Below are 16,753 nucleotides of genomic sequence, written 5' to 3'. Positions count from 1 at the left end.
AAGGCTTGTCTGATTGTGAGATCCTCATTACTGAGGAGTGAGGAGATGCCTTCCCAGGACCCCACGAATGATCCACCTTAAATCCATCCCTGTTAACTACTCTGCTGTTTCAGGTGCACTATTCCACTTGTGTACCGCTCAGAGTAACGAACCTAATGTTCTGGAAGCACCAGAGGCCTTGGAGGAGCTGACCTCTTGCTATTTAGCATCCACTCATCTGGACCCCTGGGGTTGTGGAGGGAGTAACTCTACATAATGACTAGAGCTAGGAGAGCCCTTACACATTCCAGGTCCTGTTCTAAGCAATCTGTTTGTATTAACTTACTTAATCCTCACAGTGACCCATCCCAGTGGAGAAGATGTTATTTTTATCTTCTCCATTTTATGGAGGAGGAAAACAAGGACAGAGAGTCAAATGATCTGCCTATGGTGACCCCGGTAAGAAGTGGCGCAATAGGACCTGAACTCAGGTTACCTCGCAGAGCTTCGTGACCTCTCTGCCAGCGTGCTGGTCTGCCTGGAGCTGTAGGGCAAAGGGCTGACCTGAACCAAGAGCAGCTGGTACTGCAGACCTGCAGAGGCTTTTAGAGGTAGTTCCACTCAGGCTCTTCCAGGGAAAGAACAAACTGGAAGGCATATGCTTCTTAAAATAGAATCTTGAAGACATAGATGTGCTATCCAAAGGAATGAATCTCAAATAGGCAATGTCCAAGAATTAATAGGGGCTGCTGTGTTGGTCAGAGAATGTTTCCAGGTAAAACAACCCCACACAGAAACTAACAACAAACAAACAAGGCTAAACTAAACTAAAAACTAGACAATAACAAAAGCTTCATAGAAAACCACCATGTAGCCAATCACTTACGCTTATGAATAAAACTGACAGTTCTAGAAATAAATGGGAATAGACTAAAGGGTTTCAAAGAAGAGGAGTGATTTTTGATTTTGGTTTAATGCCAGCTTTCAAGGAAGGAAGACTGTGTCTGTTACTGTTACACACTCCTGTTTAAAACTCATATAGATGTCTTTTTTTTTTAATGCTCAAAATTCTCCAAGACAGGCTTCAGCAATATGTGAACCATGAACTTCCAGATGTTCAAGCTGGTTTTAGAAAAGGCAGAGGAACCAGAGATCAAATTGCCAACATCTGCTGGATCATCGAAAAAGCAAGAGAGTTCCAGAAAAACATCTATTTCTGCTTTATTGACTATGCCAAAGCCTTTGACTGTGTGGATCACAATAAACTGTGGAAAATTCTGAAAGAGATGGGAATACCAGACCACCTGACCTGCCCCTTGAGGAACCTATATGCAGGTCAGGAAGCAATAGTTAGAAGTGGACATGGGACAACAGATTGGTTCCAAATAGGAAAAGGAGTACGTCAAGGCTGTATATTGTCACCCTGATTATTTAACTTCTATGCAGAGTACATCATGAGAAACGCTGGGCTGGAAGAAGCACAAGCTGGAATCAAGATTGCTGGGAGAAATATCAATAACCGCAGATATGCAGATGACACCACCCTTATGGCAGAAAGTGAAGAAGAACTAAAGAGCCTCTTGATGAAAGTGCAAGTGGAGAGTGAAAACGTTGGCTTAAAGCTCAACATTCAGAAAACTAAGATCATGGCATTCAGTCCCATCACTTCATGGCAAATAGATGAGGAAACATTGGAAACCTGTGGCTGATTTTATGTTTTGGGGCTCCAAAATTACTGCAGATGGTGATTGCAGCCATGAAATTAAAATATGCTTACTCCTTGGAAGGAAAGTTATGACCAACCTAGACAGCATATTAAAAACCAGAGACATTACTTTACCAACAAAGGTCCATCTAGTCAAGGTTATGGTTTTTCCAGTAGTCAAGTATGAATGTGAGAGTTGGACTGTGAAGAAAGCTGAATGCCGAAGAATTGATGCTTTTGAACTGTGGTGTTGGAGAAGACTCTTGAGAGTCCCTTGGACTGCAAGGAGATCCAACCAGTCCATCCTAAAGGAAATCAGTCCTGGGTGTTCATTGGAAGGACTGATGTTGAAGCTGAAACTCCAATACTTTGGCCACTTGATGCGAAAAGCTGACTCGTTTGAAAAGACCCTGATGCTGGTAAAGATTGAGGGTGGGAAGAGAAGGGGTCGACAGAGGATGAGATGGTTGGATGGCATCACTGACTGAATGGACATGAGTTTGGGTGAACTCCGGGAGTTGGTGATGGACAGGGAGGCCTGGTGTGCTGTGGTTCATGAGGTTGCAAAGAGTCGGACAAGACTGAGCGACTGAACTGAACTGAACTGAAAGAGAAAAAAGGTTTATTCAGGGAGGAAACACACTCCATAGACATAGTGTGGACCATCTCAGAAGTGGGAGAGGCCCAGATATCTTAATAGGCTCTGTCAGGACCAGGGGGGTCCCCATGGCTGCTCCCCAGTGCTGGCAGAGAACCCTTCACGGCGAGCATGGAGTGCATGCTCAGCAGGCCCTCCTCAAACCATCACTTCTTCTTGAACACTTGACGGCATACCTGGTCGCCGCACGTCAGCTCCTGCAACACCAAAAAGCAGGTGAGCGACTAACAAGCGAGGCCTTCCTTCCACCCACCCCCAGCCCTCTGGGTGTCTGAGTCGGAGAGGAGGGGAGCTGGAATAAAGAGAACAGTTAGTCATTCCAGGCAAAGAGCATTTCAGAGACCAAATCAGCTGGCGTGCCCTGCAGGTAGCAGTAATTTGATTTTGACACTTGAATTGAGCTTGAACAGCTATAAAAATGAAAAATGCAAAGAAATTACCCTCTTGGGCGGGATTTCTCCTACTCTCATCATTAAAGCAACATTGCTTAATTTACAAAAGGCAGCAAAGCCACGGTGAAGGGAAGGATCTGAAAGGGGAGTGTTTGGAAGGCCTGGTGAGGGGTTTTCTGGCCTCTGGTAGGTTGGGCTGTAGAGGGACTCCTCCAGGCCTGCCTGGGTAAAATAGATGCTGCCTTTCATCTGGACAGAGGGAGTCCCCACGCCTTACCCACATCTCATGACCCTTTGAGGGGAGAGGAAAAACACAAGTGTGGGACAACTACAAAAATCTTTCCAGTTGACAATGAATCCATTGTCTTAGCCACAGGGACCACCAGGGTTTGTACTACAATTAAAAAAATCTATCATCCAAACCAGAGCACGTAGGGAAAACCATCGATGGAAAACATGGTGACTCCCTCCCATTCATCACTGGTTGACATTGCCTCTGAAATAAAGATCTCAGGTGAGGCAAGACTGGCTCTGAAGGACACCCTGTGACCTGAATACTGACGCTGGAGGCAGGTATCTGCCTGACTCTACAGGTGAATGAATGAACGAGTGAAGAGCCATCCACTGAATGAGTCATTCAGTTAACAAATGAGTGACTGAATGCATGAAGGAGTGAAAGATTTTTCACTCTTTGAATGTTGGATGCATCAATTTTAAAGACTGAAGTGTGAAAAATTAAGCTATCTAGACAGGCGTAATTTATTTAAGGAAATCAGCAATCGTTCCAACTGCTCTGTTCTGGTGCCAAATTAACATAAAATATTTTGGGATCAGGTGGATGTACCTTAGGATGGGAGGGGAGTGCCTGTCATCTACAGGCAGTTCCCAGGCCCAGCGGCCCGCAGTACAACTTGTCCCCACGACATCCCACCCCTATGGTGACCCCGCTCCTCCGAGGCTCACATCACTGAGGCCTGGTCTCAGCCTCCTCCAGGGCCTCTTAATTCTGTGCCTCACATTTCTCCCTAGCTGGTCTTTAACAGACTCTCTACATTTCTCCTTGGATTTCAGCTTCCTAACTCAGCATTTTGAACTTTCCTTTTAATTGCAGCCATTCACAGAAATAGCCATATAGAGTTCCTCCTGGAGTCCCCTGAGCCAGAAAGGAATGACTTTCTAACTGTATGACCACACTTGTTTGGCTGGTGCTTAGGGGAGGAGGGAGGGCCATTTTTCTTGTCAAAGTGCATGGCGAGGTGAACCAGCAGTTGACAAAAGCAGAGTAGAGGGGAGCTAGGGGGACCCTGAGACTTACCAGATACAGCTTGTCCCCCTCAACCCACTGCTTCCAGCCTCGGTTCTCCTTTTCCCCCTTCTGCACGCACACAAGGGCATCACCTTCCCAGACGACCAGAGTCTGCAATGAGAGGTTTCCAGGCAAAATCAAACACATGGTCTTGATGGGGACTGAACGCATGTAACCCGCAGCTGTAGACCCTGCAGCCACTCTCGGGTGCCTGTTTGGCTCCAGGGCAGAGCCCTCAAGCCACAGCCATGCCAGCATCACCCTCCCTACCCCGCCCCAGACTCCTTTCCACACACACTCTTCATTCCAGCCAGACCGGCTAATCATGGCTAGTTCTGTTCTCTTGGAAAGATTTCTATTCTTCCATTTTACCATATGGTAAAGACAGTATTCTAGATCAGTGGGGGAAAATGATGATGAATTTAACTATGCTGCCATGTAAATTTTCTGGGAGGGAAAAATACCCCAGTGTCAACAGATACATAACAAACTGGGAAAAGTAGTTGTAACTCATATCAGACAAAGATCTGATTTCCTTATATGCAAAGTGAAAGTGAAAGTTGCTCAGTCATGTCTGACTCTTTGTGACCCTGTGGACTATACAGTCCATGGAATTCTCTAGGCCAGAATACTGGAGTGGGTAGCCTTTCCCTTCTCCAAGGGATCTTCCCACCCCAGGGATTGAACCCAGGTCTCCCGCATTGTGGGCAGATTCTTTACCAGCTGAGCCACAAGGGAAGCCCTCCTATAAATCAATGAGGCGAAGATCATTAATCTAATAGGAAATTCAACACAGGACACCAAACCAACAACTTATAAGGAGAAAAAAAAACACCCTAAGAGCCTATTATACAGAGTGAAGTAAGTCAGAAAGATGAAAATAAATATCATATGTTAACACACACACACACACACACACTCACACACACACACAGGAATCTGGGAAGATGGTGCTGATGAACCTATTTGGAGGGCAGCAGTGGAGACGGAGATGTAAAGAACAGACTTGTAGACATAGGAGGGGAAGGAGAGGGTGCGACAGACTGAGAGTAGCATGGAAACATACATCACCATGGGTAAAATAGATAATCAGTGGGAGTTTGGCTGTGTTTTGCAGGGAGCTCAAACCCGGTGATCTGTGACAACCGGAAGGGTTGAGATGGAGTGGGAAATGGGAGGGAGGTTCAGGAAAGAGGTGATATATGTTTACCTCTGGCTGATTCATGTTGATCTATGGTAGAAACCAACACAATATTGTAAAGCAATTGTCCTCCAATTAAAAATAAATAAATTTAAAGTACAGGCAAAAAAAACAAAACCAAAACCCAAACCACCCTAGCAGGTGGCTTTTAAACATAAAAAACATATTCAACCTCACTTACAATAAGAGAGATGCACATTTTAAGGTTGTTTGTTTTTCAGTTACAATTCATCCTGTGGTCAAAGATCAAAGAGTCTAATAACACATTGAGTTGGAGGGGATGCTGAGAAACATGGGCCCTCATACAGGGCCAGTGGGTATATAAATCGGTATGAATCTTTTTGAGGGCAATTTTACATTACCTTTGGAAATATAACATTGATCTAGAAATTCTACTTCTGGGAATTCTCCCTGCAGGAAACACATTGGAGGACTGCCCATTGGAGGGCAAGAATAAAGGCAGGGAAACTCCCTAGTTAGCAGGGGGCTGCACGGATCACTCCAAAGTTAACCTTGTCATCCAGAACCAGGAGGTGGACTTTCCCTTGGTCTTGGGTTTTCTCCAGGCAGCCCTGCTGACCAATTAGCACAGAGAAGGTAGCAGAGATGCAGAGCTTGTGATGGACAACCTGGCTGAGTTGACCAGCGGGTTGGAGATGCCACAAAAGGCTCCAACCTCTTATTAAATTTATATATTTACAAAGTTCACATCCCGCCCCACTTCTCCTCCTTCTTTTCCCTCTTTACCTGTCTTATTACTTGCCTAAGGACAATCTGTGCTATCCCTAAGTGGTCCTCCAAGCCACCCACCTCTGTGCCCACATTAGGCTTGCACATGAAGTGATGATATCATTCCCATCCAGGCAGTGGTGGTGTGTAGGTACTGCCATTCTTCAAGGATGACCCTGATGTGAGCTGGTTTTCTTCCAAGTATGTGCAAACCATATTATACCTCTATGAATGATATTATGCTAAGGACCAGACATTTATTTCCCCTCTATCTTGCAAACCCAGTTGGTGATAAACAAATCTGTGTGTTTATTTTAATTCACTGTCCTTGCAACTTCAGGTCTATCTTTTTTTTTGGTAGAAATCTGTTTTCTACAGATTGTTAAGTCTACCTATTTCTAAAATAATATTTGACCTTGACCAAATTAAATATTTTATGTACAATTTTATTTCTCCTTATTTGACTCCTCAGCCCATCACAGCATTGTTTGTTACAGCAAAGGCCTGGAAGCCTCATAAATCCCATCAGTGCGCGACTGGTTAAATATAGTGTGGTTCCTCCCTGTTCTGCAGTCCTTGGAAGGAGGAGGCAGTTCTATATTATGGAGAAGCACAATCTCCATAGTGTATAGTTTAAGTTAAAGAAGCAAGGAGGAAGGCCATGTACATGAAAGAAAGAGGGATTGGGGATGCACGCATATGTTTTGAATATGTTCTCTGCAAGGAGGCAAGAAAATCTTTAATAGTGGTTGTCCCTGGGGAAGGAACTGAGGGGCTGGGGGCCAGGATAGGAAGGAATTTCACTTTTTAGTGTTTAATTTTATTTAATGTGTATATATATTAATATTCCCCCAATTAATTTAGTGATAAAATTTTACATGTTTAATAAAGAAAATATATCTCTTCTTCCTTCAGGGCCATCCCAAGCCTCACATTTTTTAATGTCTTAGAGAAACTTAATTCATAGGTTGTTCTTTTTGTCCTTTTGGAAGGAATTTATTATCTGGAATATTCCAGAGATTCCTCCCAAATAGACAAGAAAGGACTCACATCTTCTGTTTGGGCAAGGACAGTGTCTTCTAGTCCCCCAGCCCATATTGTCTTACACACCAAGGACACCTAATGCATGTTGACTGAAGGAATGTCTGTCTCCAATAGACAATAAACTTCATAAAAGAAGAGGCCATGGCAGCTGTTCATTTCTTCAGCCCCAGACTCAGCATAGTCATCAGCATATAGGAGGTCCCTGAGAAGCACTGCTGAATAAGTCTGTGATTAAATGATTTTGTTGAAATGGAATCTTGAGGATAAATCCACATGGGGAAATAAATGAGCATGTGTATATGTTTTTCACTGATAGTTCTTGACAGTGTCTTAGTCATCCCGCCTTCTTGCTTTAGTTCTGGTATCACCGGAGTGTACACGTGTCCATTAACATGGACACTAGATGGTAATTGTCATCTACTTGTCTGTTACTTCAAGAGGCTGTGAGATTTTTGAGGGCAGGAAAGGGGGTCTGATTCATTATTTATCGATAGCTCCCAGGCCTCACAGGTAGTAGGGGCTTAACAAATTTGTGGGAGGAACAAAGGAGAAAAATGTTGGCGCATGAGGGCTTGTCCCAATGTCTTCTTTTAATAACTCATGTTAGGGAACAAGATTAACTAAAAGTTATTCTGACCCCAGAGTAAATTGGTTACTAATGAATTGTGGTAATACCTATAATACTGTAGCTACACTCCTACATGAAGCAAACAATCAGAAGGGAGAAGAAAATGGTTATAGGAACTAAAATGCCACCACTCAATTTGCTTTTAGTTGGTGTCCTTTATCCATGCATTGGAAGAGGCTTTAAAAAGAGATTCAATTGCCTTCACAGATCTTGAGTTTGAGGAGATGGATATAAGAGCGGAAAACCACTGGTTCTGGGCCATGCAGAAGAGGGAGAGTGGTGTTCCATGAAGATGAAGAGGATGACTTGTAGGAAATTAGAGAAGGCAGTTGGCCTCACACTGCAATTTCCCCATCACCATGTCCAAAGTAAAGTCGTTCAGTCATGTACGACTCTTTGGGAACCCATGGACTATAGGCTACCAGGCTCCTCTGTCCATGGAATTTTCCAGGCAAGAGTACTGGAGTGGGTTGCCATTTCCTTCTCCAGGGGATCTTCCTGATCCAGGGATTGAACCTGGGTCTCCCACATTGCAGGCAGACACTTTACCATCTGAGCCACCAGGGAAGCCCACAAAGTTAACACCATTAAAAACAGCCCATGATAGCCAGTCAATGAATCTGCTTACCTGAATGTGTTTCTGCAGAAACACGTTTAGAAAAAGCTGGCAAAAGCCATGTTATGAGACTATAAGACACTGAAGTCATTAAGGCCCCTGAAAATGGCCACAAGAAAACAACAATAACAACAGCCTTTTGTGGTAAATTAGATACAGGTATTGTGTCAATGTTAAAGAAAAAAATGTGTACATACTAGAAAGAGTAAGAACAAATGATAAAGCAAATGAGGCAAAATGTCAACAATTGGTCACTCTTGGTGAAGAGTGTACAGATAGTCTTGGTTATACTCTTGAAACTTCTCTGTAAATTTGAATCACTCTGAAATAAGTTTTCTTTAAAGGAAAGTAACAGCTCTTTAAATTATGAGCGGTGAAAGATACTATTAGTATGTTAAAACCCTCCCCAGTACATCTGTTCTCTTCTAAGCGTCAGTTCTGCCTCCTGCCTCCCCAGGTGGGGCCCCTCCTGCGGAGTCGGTTTTCCCTGGGCTCTCATGGGTCCTCTCAAAATCATGACTCTAACCACCATCTTTATATCTGTTTTTCCCTACCATTATTTTTTAATCGAGATATAATTCTGATAAGATAAAATTCAGCCTTTTATAGCATATGATTCAGTCATTTTTAGTATATTCACGGTTGTAAGGCCATCTCCACTAATTAAATCTAGAACATTTTCATCACCCCCAAAAGAAACCCAGTGCTATGCTATGCTAAGTCACTTCAGTCGTGTCCGACTCTGTGCGACCCCATAGACGGCAGCCCACCAGGCTCCCCTGTCCCTGGGATTCTCCAGGCAAGAACACTGGAGTGAGTTGCCATTTCCTTCTCCAATGCATGAAAGCGAAGTCGCTCAGTTGTGTCCGACTCTTAGCGACCCCATGGATTGCAGCCTAACAGGCTCCTCCATTTGTGAGATTTTCCAAGCAAGAGTACTGGAGTTGGGTGCCATTGCCTTCTCCAAAGAAACCCAGTACCTGTTATCAATTCCTACTAATGGCAACCATTAATGTCTCTATAGATTCACCGATTCTAGACATGTCATATAAATGATACAATATGTAGCCTTTTGGCTTTGTCTTCTCACTTAGCATAACAGTTTCCAAGTTCATCCATGTTATAGTATGTGTGAATGCACTTCATTCCTTTATATGGCTGCATGACATTCTGTGGCATGAACATCAATTACTGCTTCTTAGTTTTATTTTACTTTGGGTAGCTTGTGTATTTTATTTTTTAAAACTTTTTGTTTTATATTAGAGTATAGCCAATTAACAGTGTTGTGATAGTTTCCAGTGGACAGCAGTGGGACTCAGCCATACCTATACATGTATCCATTCTCCCCAAAACTCCCTAGCTTGTGTATTTTTGATGGAGCTTTAAATTCTGAGAAATAAGTAAGTGTAGGAAGCTAGTAATGTATACAACCCACAGGAAGGAAGAAGGCGGTCCCTGAGTCCCTCAGAAAAGAGTCAAATGCATGATCAATGTGGTTTCATCACTCCTGCCCTTGGACATCACAGAACTGGGCCCTGCAGGGCCCTGAAGGGCCTCTGCTGCAACTCTACCCCCAACCTCTCTCCTCCAAACTGCTGGACGAGGTTTTCAGAGGGGCTCATGCAAATGACCAAGGAGTTAAGAAAGTGATGTCCTGGATCCTGGAGATTAAGAGGACGAGGAGTAGAGGAGCACTACACGCAAACGTGCACATGCATACAGAGCAATTTCTGCTTGCACTCGGGTGTGCTATCAAGCGTGAGCAATAGAAATTAATCAGAGACTTAGACTCACCCACTTTCTCCCCTCCCTCTTCAGCTAAAGGGTTGTAGTTAGGTTACAAGAAGAAGGTAGTGCTGAGGGCACCTGCTCTGTTGTATTTCTCATGGGAACAGCCCATGCTGAAGGCTGGGAAAACTGTCTGGGTACTTCTCAGCCCCTCCCCATTGTGTGTGTGTGTGTGTGTGTGTGTGTGTGTGTGTGTGTGTTATGTATGTTTATCAGCCCTGGCTTTTTGCTGCAGGCAAAACATCAACCAGAAGTGAGAAAGGAGAATTATCTCTCTCTGCAGGGCTAAGAGCTGATCTGGGAGAGAGGATGGATGGCTCTCAGAGGGGACAGTGTGCGGAAGGGAGAGGCAGAAGGGTAGGCATAATCAGATGGAGTCCTTTAAGAGTCATGAAGGATCAAAAGGACATGATCTATTTCAGCAAAAGTGAGTTCTTCAACATCAAAGGTGATAAAAGAATGAGTCAGAGGACAGGCCTGCTTTTCAACAGCCCACACCCAAAACTGAGAAGTGAGGGGAAAATGAATCATTTAGAACTGATTAGGTTAGAACAGCAGAGGGATGCAAAAATCCTGAGACAAATCTTCCTATCAGTTCTGGTGTCTGATGATTTGGCCTTGCAGCTACACAGTTCAGAAAAGCCTTGAAGATCCAGCAAACCCTGGGGGAGTGATTCCACAAGGGCTGAGCTTCGGGTCTCCTGCCAAGACTGCTCTGATGGAAACATTTCCAAAGTGCTTTCCATTTCCCACTTTTCTTCAGCAGGGGCATTAAACGCCATTCAACCCAGACTCAATGGCTGAGATGATCAATGTCTCAGGACAACTTGATTGAGAAATAAAATATTGCTTTCTTGGCTTTAGAGTTGTCCTCAGAGAATGATGACCTCTTTTCCTCCACATGCCAGGAGAAGAGCCAGAGCTCTGGGGGAAGAGTTGAGACCTGCAACTTTGAAGGAGCTCCTGGAAGCACCAGAAAGAGTGGGACTCTGGGGTGAGAGGTGCTTACAGGGAAAGGGGAAGCACGGGCTGGTGGGTCCTGCTTCCTTGTGACCCTCCAAGAGGCTGGCCCTCTGTGGAGGTGAGAGCATGGATAACTGGGCACAGGAGCCTTAGTCCAGCTCTCCTCAGCTTGGGAGTCAAGAGAGAGGTCCTGGTGGCCGCATTGGCAGAGAGGGAGTGGGTATCATGAGGCTTCAAGCTGCCCACTCCTGTATGAACTGCACGGGCTTGTGCTGGACTGTGCAATCTCAGGGCACTTGTATGATGCTAAGATTTGGGTGTGGGCATCCTTAAATTGGATTTCTTCTTATTTGTGTTTGTTGGGACTACCCACATGCAATTAGATTTGGAAAACCAAAGACGTTCACACTGATCGTGAGTGTGGACATGACTGAGATTGGATTTCTCCCCATTTGTGTTTGTTGAGACTACCCAGGTAATTGCATTTGGAAAACCAAAGACATTCACACTGAGCATGAGTGTGGACAGTATAAGAGTCAGTCACTGGGCTGTGATACCATGAGGTGACACAGGAGGAGAGAAGGACCTGCTGTTGGCCTCATGTTCCCCACCACTACCCCACTTCTCCCTGCTACTACCAATTTCTGCCTTATTCCTGAAGGCCCCTTGGGTGAGGGCCTGCCTCTTCTGCAGACTCCAGTTCTCAGGCTTGGAGATCACTTCCCACTCTGCACTCAGTCGTCTGCTTGCCTTAGGTGCCTCCCTATATTCAAACAGTTTAAGCAGCTGGAAGTCTGCCTTCTGACGCACAGAGGGTTTCCTTGATTATGTCCTGCAAGTTAAGGTGAGGCTGAGACTGAAAATGCAAACTTGACAGAGATTTCTCTGAGTTACTAGGATTGGAGAAAGCCTGACTTCATCTAGTCTACTGATTTTTGGGTGTGGTTTGCATTGCAATTTTCTAAAAGATAAATAGATAAATCAGTTGGGATCATCGAAAATGGAGATATTTCATGTAAGAACATATGAATGCTCAACAGCTCCTGAAAAGAATAAAAACTCTAGCAACATGAGGGCTTCATCCTCTATGGCAATGCTTGGCTGCTGCTGAGGAGGGCTGCCCTGTGATGAAGCTATGCTGTTTATTTGGCACCATTATCATCCTTCCCTATGTCTCCCCCTGGCCCTCTTCCCTTTGCCTGCTAGGCCCATGTCAGTCTATGAGTCAGTCTCTTACTCTGGATACTTGAGAGGTCAGTATCCTTTAATCTCTCCTTGGCTTATAAGCTTTGTTCAGAGGCCAGCCTGCTTCTTCCCACTAAACTTTCAATACTTGCTTATCCAGCATCATTGAGTCCATCCTGGTGCCACTCTCCTGATGCCTCCAGGTTGTTTCAGTCATTGTTCCCTTGTAAAGCCAAAACCCAGCCCCTGCACCAAGAGCACGCCAGTGAAAGCTCTAGCCCGGTCAGTACCTTAACTTTCCGGTCGTCCAGGCCCTTTGTATGCTCTTCAAACTCCACCCCAACTGTGAAATCCACATTATAGTTACGGAATGTGCTCTTGGTTTGCGTCTTGAACTTATCGCCATCTTGCTCAATGATCTTCGTCTGAGTCAGATGGAGGGCGATCTTGCGGGTGGCAAAATCAATATCTGTTGGCACAAGGAGTTGTGGAGGTTATGAGGTGCTCAGCCAGACTCATTCATTTCTTTAACAAGGCCAAGGACTTAAGACCAGAGGTGCGGATCTCAGGCTGGCCACATTTCTTCGCTTAAGTGGGAAGCAAGAGCTGTATTGTATACGGCCAGTCCGGGCATCTCAGCCAACTGTCAGGAAACCCAGGGTCTCTGCGCACCTACTTGGGAGCCCTGATGGGAACAGGAGGTAGCAGGCAGGGTTCACCCCTGAGTTGCAACTCCCCAGGGTGTGTGTGTGCACACGTATACACACACATGCATACATATATACAACGTGGACACACCCCTCCCCCACAGGAGCTCCCTTCTATCTACTGACATATTGGTTTCCTCCCAAGAGTCTGCTGAACAGAAGTCTTTGTGGTTTAAAAAAGACTGTTTAAAAGCAACCAGTCTAGATCCTGGGTAAAGACAGAACTTCCATTCATGCTCTCCAAAAGGAAGCATACATACAAACGTCCATTCTATAGCAGCTTTAGGAGGCTGTTGTGCCTTAGTCATGGCCCCCAGCGCAGCTTAAACATGCATCAGACACTTAACCAACACTTGCTCAGAGCTTTCTTTTGTTGTCTTTAAGGAAAAGATGAATAATTTTTTATCTTTTTATTACAAAAAATTCCAAACAAACCGAAGTAGAGGGGAGAGTACAAGGAACTCAGCACACTCACCATGCAGAGTTCACTACTGTCCAGTTTTTGTTGCAGCTACTCCATTTACACCTTTTCTTTGCCTTGATATTTTAAAGAAAATCTTATTCATTTCCTAGAGACTATTTGTAAGCAAAAGGGAGCATGTCCTTTAATAGTGTATTTCATTTCCTAAGCTTTTCATTTTACAGCAAGAATCTAAGTGCTTAGCCCACCTCCTGCTAACCTCCGTACATAAAATGGCACCCAAGCCAAAATGTTACTGGCCTGTGAAAATGATGTAGAAACAGAGGCTAATACCAGAGCTGTTACATTCATATCCTTGTTACAAATATCATTAAGTTTTCAGTTTCTAGCCAAATCATATTTGATATTTGACCTTAATGCCTGTGAATTTTCTTGCTTCCCTGGTGGCTCAGATGGTAAAGAATCTGCCTGCAGTGCAGGAGACCAGAGTTTGATCCCTGTAAGGAAGATCCCCTGGAGAAGGGAATAGCAACCCTCTTCAGTATTCTTGCCTGGAGAATCCTGGTGGACAGAGGAGTCTGGTGGGCTATAGTCCATGGGGTTGCAAAGAGTCAGACTGCAAAGAGGTCAGGTTGCAAAGAGACATGACTGAGCAACAAACACACACACTGTGAATTCTCCAGAATCTTTGGATGTCAATCTAAATCTTTAATTTTTTTTTATTAGAGACAGTTTACCTAGATGATTTCAAAACACACTGAGATTGATTCTCTCATAACCCAAGGTAATAATGACTTCAAGAATAAGAACAGTTCAAATTCACTGAGTGCTGTTTCTTTGAGAATTCCAGTCCCATCTCTATGGTTGTAGGTGATTAAACTTCACATTGTGTACTATCTGGTGGGGGATAAACACTATTGTGCCCAAGAGTGAGACCAGTAGTTATCAACACTTCATGGAGTAACTTTCAGTTTAGAGAATGAACAGCTCCAGTGGTTGCATCCCGACTCTTTCTGCTATCCTTCCCTGGATAGCAGCGATTCACTTCCCTGAAGTGAAGCATCACTTCACTCACCTTCTTCTCCCATTTCCTTTCTGACCCATTTCTTTCCGAATCCCTCTTTGGTCACTACCGCTTTCTCTTTCACAAAGGACCAAGAAGAGGTCCAAGCTGGATGCCTGGACCACAGTAGAATCCAGGAAGGATCTCAACTGCATGGTCTTTGGGGTCCTAAATAATATAAAGTCAGCTTTTATCATAAGGGGCTTCCCTGGTGGCTCAGATGGTAAAGAATTCGCCTGCAATGCAGGAGACTTGGGTTTGATTCCTGGGTTGGGAAGACCCCCTGGAGAAGGGAATGGCTACTTGCTCCAGTATTCTTGCCTGGAGAATCCCATGGATAGAGTCTGGTGGGCTACAACCATGGGTTTGCAAAGAGTCAGACATGACTGAGCAACAAACACTTTAATCATAAGGGAATAATTTCAAGTTATGTTAGGCAACCCAGAAGGTAAAAGGATTACATACCATAAATTGAAGAGACCAAAAGGTTCAAGTTGCCCTAAGCTGGTACATGAATGCCAGCTCCTTGCCCAACTACTGTTCATTATTAATACTATTTGTTGAGAACTTGCCACATATAAGAATTCACCGATGGGACCCAAAACTGACTGCCCATCTGCATCACCTGGGAAGATGTAAAAAGTATAGATTTCTGAGCCTCATCTCAGACCCTGAACCTCTGGACAGTTTTAGACCTTAGATTTCCTTAGGGGGCTGCTTTTTGGGGAAAGACTTCAATTGTTTAAGAAATTTGAAAGCTGCTGTTTAAGAAATTTGAAAGCAAGGCTGGGCCCAAGAACAGGTTCCTTATGCATAGGTATTATGCAGAAGGCAAGCCATCTCCTTGTTCTGCATTTAATGAGGCCATGATGGAGGAATGGCACCCAAGACAAAAACTTTGTAGCATCTGAGCAAGGGACTCTGACATGAAAACCGTGGAGCAGGCTCAATAAAAATGTACAGACTGCAGATGATTGGATGAAGGACAAAGCAGCCATGGCAGCCTCCTCATTCTTGTGATGGAGAGGATTTCTTCACCCAACACAGGTGCGGAGAGGATGTCAAGTCGTCCTCTAATAACCCTGGCCACATTGTAATATCATCATAATATGATTAGCATTGCGGTTTTGACCCCACCCCCATGCCTGTGGGTTTCGAGTAGGTGCTGTGGGAAAGATTCAAAATGGAGCCTGGTGGAAGTCCAAATAAGGAATTACAGATGATACAGTCATAGGAGAGGGAAAGGGGAGTCACTCCCACCTAAGCCTGGGAAGATTAAGCCCATATCCACAAACTAAGCTACCCCTATTCACACCCCTCCATGTAAGAACACCTGTGCTCTTCTTCTTCGAGGATCCAACTTCAGCTTCTGCCCTAAATAAACCGCTTCTTTGTACACTCTTCCACACATACTGTGCTTCTAAGAAACTCTGTGCTTGCTTTACAATCTTGGTCTCTTTGTTGAATTCTTTCCTCAAAGGGCTAAGGTCCTTTCACTTGCAGAAATCTCTCGTGGCATCTCACTCGCAAATCTCTCTGATGACATGGAGGCCCAGAGACGTTAAGTGACTTGTCTAAGGTTACACAGTTGAGAAGCAATCAGAAGGGTTTGGCAATTGGATGGATGTGTGGAAGATCAAGTTGGGAGGTGAAAACAGAGGTTCTGGGCTTAGGGAACCAAGATAGAACCAGACAAATTGGAGAAAAAATTTTACGGGGGCACTTAGGAGCTAAGTTTTAGCTAAAGTGACTCTGGGGGCCATGCTGTGTGAGAACTTTGGGGTGATAGTTAAGACATGCCTTGGAATCAACCAGGAATGGTGCCCCATGGTAGAACCTTCCCTGGGAAACTTCACTCACTCCATTCTCTCGGGAAACCCACAGATGAATATCAATTCTATATTATATCCATTTTACTAATGAGGAACCTGGCTTACAGAGGCTGTGCCACTTGCCTTGGATTATATAGTGAGGAAGCAATAGAGGTGGTAATAGAACCTGTAATTGATGGCCTGTCTCCAGGGCCAGCTCTGTGCTCCACAAGCTCTGGGCTGGCCCATCGCATCACATCAGACCACTCCAATTTGTGCACTTCCAGTAACTACCCAAGATACTAAGAACTTCTGATTCTACATTTCCCCTGGAGCCACAGGGCTTCTTGATCCAACTGTGTGAGCCCTCCCTGTTTGGAGCAGCTGATGTTCCCCAGAGTTCATGTGAACTGTCCCCATCACTCATCAATTGCTTACTAGGCCTATGACTCTACAGGAATTCAGAACTGGAGGAAACACACTCCAACCCTGAATGTTTTCTGATAGCTTCAGCCTTGTGACTTACAAAATGGTACCTGGGCACTTTCAAGCCATAC

At 44.5% G+C, this 16,753-nt stretch overlaps 1 protein-coding gene and 1 non-coding gene across 2 annotated transcripts in view; one reads left to right on the top strand and one right to left on the bottom strand.

The window, feature by feature from the left end:
* Window positions 1-2,284: 2,284 nt before the first annotated feature.
* The window catches only part of RBP2 (retinol binding protein 2), a 31,470-nt gene continuing 17,001 nt past the window's right edge, over window positions 2,285-16,753 (bottom strand). Inside the window, exons 3-5 of the mRNA XM_019961765.2 lie at window positions 12,485-12,663; window positions 4,050-4,151; window positions 2,285-2,539 (exon numbers count right to left, since the gene is read on the bottom strand). Coding sequence (XP_019817324.1) covers window positions 2,489-2,539; window positions 4,050-4,151; window positions 12,485-12,663 — 332 coding nt within the window. The 3' untranslated portion in view covers window positions 2,285-2,488. The remainder of the gene's footprint in view (window positions 2,540-4,049; window positions 4,152-12,484; window positions 12,664-16,753) is intronic.
* LOC139185340 (small nucleolar RNA SNORA33) lies at window positions 8,247-8,375 on the top strand. The gene has a single exon (XR_011568966.1). It is a non-coding gene; the product is annotated as a small nucleolar RNA SNORA33 (small nucleolar RNA).

This window comes from Bos indicus, chromosome 1 (assembly GCF_029378745.1).
Source record: "Bos indicus isolate NIAB-ARS_2022 breed Sahiwal x Tharparkar chromosome 1, NIAB-ARS_B.indTharparkar_mat_pri_1.0, whole genome shotgun sequence".
Classification (NCBI taxonomy): Eukaryota; Metazoa; Chordata; class Mammalia; order Artiodactyla; family Bovidae; genus Bos; species Bos indicus.
This window is presented reverse-complemented; position numbering and strand designations above follow the sequence as displayed.